The following is a 5,422-nucleotide window of genomic DNA, read 5'->3' on the forward strand; positions in this document are numbered from 1 at the left end:
GAGTTTGAGGTTGCTGTGAGCTAGGCTAATGCCACGGCACTCACTCTAGCCAGGGCAACAGAGTGAGACTCTGTCTCAAAAAAAAAAAAAAAAGAGAATATCCAGTTACAGAAACTGAAATTCTGTAAGGTAATAAGCAGAGCAGGTAACGACTAGCCTCTCTGGTTCCCTGTTCCTGCATCCCACCCTCTTCCCCAGCCACAGCAAGGTCCTGGGACCTCCACCAGTGTGTACTGCGGCCTCTTCATGTGCTCTCAGTCTCCGTCCTCTATCCCAGACACAGACTCTGTCTTGTTATAAACAATCCACCTCGTCTCCACTACAGTAGCTGGATCCCTGTGTGATCTCCTGCACCTGAGTGCCTTTACGGATCATCTACTCCTCTCCCTTTGAGACTGGAGGCCTGCTTTGCCCTTATCTTCTGTTCTGCTTTGCTCTCTCTCTCAAGGCTGCCCACTCACAGATTTGTAGCCACTGAGTTTGCTGTTCTACTTCATGCTGGACTTTTCAGAATTAAGCACCAAACTGAATACTCCATCCCCACTGTTGGCTGCTTGTGGCTGGATCTACTTCCAGTCAGTATCCATCTGAGACCAATCTCTTGATTGGTCCTTTTCTCTGATAAAAACTTGACCAATCAACACTATCAAAATATAGTATACAACATTCAATATTCAACATTCCTAAGCAGGGAAGATAGCACTTTGCAACTACCCATTACTTTTTGTTTTTCAAAGACACAGTTAATATTATTTTGGATTTAAAAGAGCCAAAGTAGTTTTTCATCATATTCACAAATCATTATGAAATTCATGAGTTTTGCAATAACTCCCTTTTGAACACTGCAAAAGGAATCCTAAGTAATAAAGTGGCTGGGAAAAGAAGACAAGAAAGCTAGAGAAACGTATTTAAATACATTTAAACATTTAAACATTTATTTGCTATTACTAGAGGTACTGTATAAAAAAGTGCACTCATTTATAAATTGTTTATCAGTGGACATGTCATATTTCTAGATTAAAAAAAACCTAAAGAACCTAATCATAATTGTGTTTTCTTTCTTCTATTTAAATACTATGTGTTAGAATAACTCAAGTAAAGTCTATCTCAAACCAGCCATGTAAATAATTGAAAGAAAAAAAAGTTCATGTTTTACCAGTAGATTCTCCCTGCTTAATGATAAGTGGGTAATAAAAAAAGTTAAATTAACTTGTACCAATTCTTATATAATTTCTAATAATGTTCTTCAGAAAAAGAAACCACTTTTGAAATTTTAATTTAAGGCTAAATAATTACCTCAAATAATTACTATTTTTGCATTTATGAAATAGAATACTTGCTGGTAACTTTTCTTTTTTCTATTGTAAATGTCTAGTAGGCACATTCGTTTCCCCCCCTTTTTTTTTTTATTTCAGCATATTATAGGGGTACAGATGTTTAGGTTACGTATGTTGCCCTTGCCCCGCCCCTAATTTTATATTTTAGTTTTTATGACTCTTAACATTGAAAAGGTCAAACAGCTTCTATCAAGAGCTTAGTAAATATATTATTAATTTTCTTTTACTCTATTTTCTTTTACTTTCATTTGCAAGGAAAGAATTTCTTTTTAAAGACTATATTATTAGTCAAATATTATAGTCCAGATAATTACAAAAATTTTCACACTATAAAATATAATTCTCTTTGAAGACTTAAGACTTAAAAACTCATTTTCCCCATCTGTTTTATAAAACCACAGTCAAAATAAAATAAAATTCAATACTATGTAAAACACAGACAGATGTTCCCCAGAGAAATAAAAAGACATTCAGAGAAATGGTTCTCATTAGTTGGCATAATTAAATGCTACAGTTTCTCATATTGTATAAAACCTAATTTCCTTTAATATATAATAATCATTTGATATTACTATTTATATAATGAATACCAGAATCACTATGTACTCAGCAACAACATCCTTATGTGTTCACAGTAATTACGCAGTTGAGATAGCCTAAGAACCAAGATATGCTAATTTGGTTGGCAGGAAACCAGGCTGAAAAAAATGGACCACCATGTTGTCTCAAACCGAAACCTCAAATGTTCCCGATCCTGCCACAAAGTGATGATGAGATATGCTGCAAGTCGCTAAAGGGCAGAACACTACCGAAACGCAGTTACTTGGCTAAGCGTGAAGTCCTATGACACATTTCTGAACTCCTGGATTTAGAACTATACTCTAAATCCAATTGTGGGACGATTACAACAAATCAGACCCAAAAATAAATAAATTATCAATCCCATGTCCCAACATTCCTTTTAAAGAGCAGTAGACTTCAAAATTGAGGAAAGATTAAAAAACCCATCATTTAAAATTTACACGATTATATACTTTTCAAACATATTTTCTAAGCCTTTGTAGTGGGTAGATAGCAAGGAAAGAAATGCGATAAAGGAAGACGTGGTTCTAGGTTATACTTCAGCCAGATGGTTCGCTGAAAAATCACATCGGTGCAGTAAGCATTCAGTCACCGGAGAGAAGTGATCTTATCTAACATCTACTGTGAATTCAGTTAACTCACCTGCTTTAATCATTGTTACGTGTCTTTATAAGCTTATGAAATAATCCTGAACTCCATGAACCTGCAGAATATTTAGTTTCCTACTCCTCTACCGCACAGAAAACGATCTAACATAACCCAAGGCTGCTTCTGAGAGTGGACCTGGTGCTTGCCCTCCCCTCTCACCTGCCTATAGGTACAGAGTAGAGATTTCTAATTTAGGTTAAAGCCTAATTATAAGTCAGTTTTAAAAATTAAAATGGTCCCCTTGGTATTTCTGAATTTAAAACAAAATATCTTGTTTTCAATCATATTAAACATTTAAAAAATATTTCTTAAACCAAAGAGAGGGAAAATACAGCATGACCAATAGGGTGAGGAGCTCCAACAAGCTTAGTATGGCCACAGTATAGAATATGCTATCGAAAAAGGATTAAAATGGGCAAATAAACCCAAAGAAGCCCTATCCCTCCTCCATTCCCTGTAGCAGACCAACAAAAATCAAATAAATACCTCAAATAGAAAGGTGATATAGGTCTTTCATCTTCCTGTGAACTAAAAGGAAAATAAATTTTGAATTAATATAATTTCTGTTACTATAACATGTCAATTTTACTAAAACTGTTCTACTTGTCACAAATTTTGTGTTGACACATTGAAGCCAATCTCATGATGGAGTAGTTAGTAAAACACACTCTACGCTGGACCTAGCCAAGGTCAATTACTTCTTCAAAGGAGACCAATCTTCTTTCAAAATGAGCTGCAGGCAAAAGTAATTCACATCACATTTTAAAGAGGAAGCTTTGTACTATCTTATTCTATAAACCCAATTCAAGTACTCATATATTACACATAAACCCTTAAAATGATTACACCGTCATTTATCAACAAAGTTAATTACAGCTTATCAACATGATGACGAAAATAAGAAACAGCCAACAAAATATTACTGTTAAGTGTGAGTCACTTCAGGAATGACTCTCTAGCGATGAAGAGCACATTAGTAAACAACACAACACTCATGTGCTCTTTGTTCTTCCGTTGTTACTCTGCTAATTATTAACTAGTGTAGATAACATGAACGGGCACAAATAAAATCATAAAACTAGTTTAAGCTCCTCAAATGACAGAGAAACAATATGAAGCTTAACATAAAGGAATTTAATTTGAAAAATGTAAAATAAATGTTATAATAAAATATTTTTTTCCTTTCTTTAACATGTTTTTTCCCTAATAAATGACCTCAGAATGTAGAGTGAGTCTCTCCCCTTTAATGTCCTCTGGAGTGGTCCTTGAACTTTTAAAATTATGCATTCTGATAAAATTTTCTCTTCAGTAGTCACTCCTCTCAAACATATGACTGATTAAATATATATATCTGTATTAGTTATGTGCATCATTAAACAGATAAAAGTAAAAAGATAAAGTGTTAGATAAAATGCAAAAGAAGCTCTAATTTTTTCTTCTTGTACGCCACCGGGGGTGTTACACCACCTTACAGCTTCTGGGAAAGCAACTAGTTAAATTCAGCGTTCTCTCTTTCTCCCTTTTTTATTTCCTGAAGTATCATTGATGAAAAGAGAAAAGTTTGCTCCAGTTGATAATATTAAACTGGCAGTCAACAAAATTTTATTACAGAACGATAGTGTAAAATACACAACCAAACACAATTTGTCCTGGAAGTTGAAAAACTCTTCACATTCTAGATGGAATACGGCGTGTATCATAAAATATGATGTACTATGTTCCATTCTCTCACGATTTGAGCTTCCAATTTCAACACCACTCAGCTCTTTTCCATGTTGCCAAATATTTTAATGTTTATAATTAAATGTGTTAATTCTTTCCATATGAGGGGTAAGTGACGGGCTGAGGGCAAAGCTGGTAGAGTTAGGCTGTAGAGTTGGAAAGTTAGAGGTAACAACACCTGGGAACTGTCCAGGTGTCCTGGGAAGGAACCGCCTGGAGCAGTGCTATTATAGGAGGTGACTGCTTTAAGTTAACCTGATACAAGTAGCTTACACATTTGGCTTTAAAATATTCCTACAGGACACTTAACAAATTATAAAAATGTTAGAATTGGGTTTGTTTCCTAACCAAGGAATTGGTGTCAAAAAGTACTAATTATGATCAACACTGTGCCAAAAAAGCAACCAAAAAACCTGTAACAATTTTGTTATTATAGGAAAAATCACCATGCCTTATAAAATCGGCAATGTGCTAAATACTTTCTTTGCCCAGAATAGATCCTTAACTCTAACATGTAACAAACTGGAATGAATATTAACATGCTTCCTATGATGTACTTTGATGTACATTCAATTAGCAATACGGTTGGGTTTTTTAAGTGCTTTGGGGAGACAATTTAAATGGTGCACGTCTCTGAACACAGGTGTTCGTGTGTTCTGGCTAATGTTTGTGTGTGTGCTAAATTTCCTTGTAGCAAACAGAGGCAACCAAAATCTTTTCTTCCTTTATACCTTCCCTCCCTCATGCATTTATTATCAATTATGATTGAGGGTACTCCCACAGGCCCTACATTAATTATCTCATTTAGATCATCACAAAACCCTCTCTGGTACTTGTCCCTTGCTCCCTCTCTTGTTCAAATGAGAAAAGCAGGCTCAGAGTGGGTACATAATTCATCTACATGACACAGCAAGTGATGTATAAATTAATGTACTACATGTTAGTCCAGTTTTGTTATCTTCCCTTCAATTTTAACCTATCAAAGTATGGTGAGGGCCAGGTGCAGTGACTCACACTTGTAATCCCATCACTTTGGGAGGCTGAGATGGGAGGATCAATTGAGGCCAGTAGTTCAAGACCTGCCTCAGCAACATAGTCAGACCCTGTCTCTATAAAAAGTAATAAAAAATTAG

At 35.2% G+C, this 5,422-nt stretch overlaps 1 protein-coding gene across 2 annotated transcripts in view; it reads right to left on the reverse strand.

The window, feature by feature from the left end:
- The window catches only part of FAM13A (family with sequence similarity 13, member A), a 207,150-nt gene that overhangs the window by 69,882 nt on the left and 131,846 nt on the right, over nt 1-5,422 (reverse strand). Inside the window, exon 8 of one of the 2 annotated variants that reach the window (XM_012647212.1) lies at nt 3,054-3,095. The exons of the other annotated variant lie outside the window; for it this stretch is intronic. Within the exon in view, the coding sequence (XP_012502666.1) occupies nt 3,054-3,095 (42 nt within the window). The remainder of the gene's footprint in view (nt 1-3,053; nt 3,096-5,422) is intronic. 2 annotated transcript variants of the gene reach the window in all.

Source organism: Propithecus coquereli, unplaced genomic scaffold (assembly GCF_000956105.1).
Source record: "Propithecus coquereli isolate 6110/MARCELLA unplaced genomic scaffold, Pcoq_1.0 Scaffold26, whole genome shotgun sequence".
Lineage (NCBI taxonomy): Eukaryota > Metazoa > Chordata > Mammalia > Primates > Indriidae > Propithecus > Propithecus coquereli.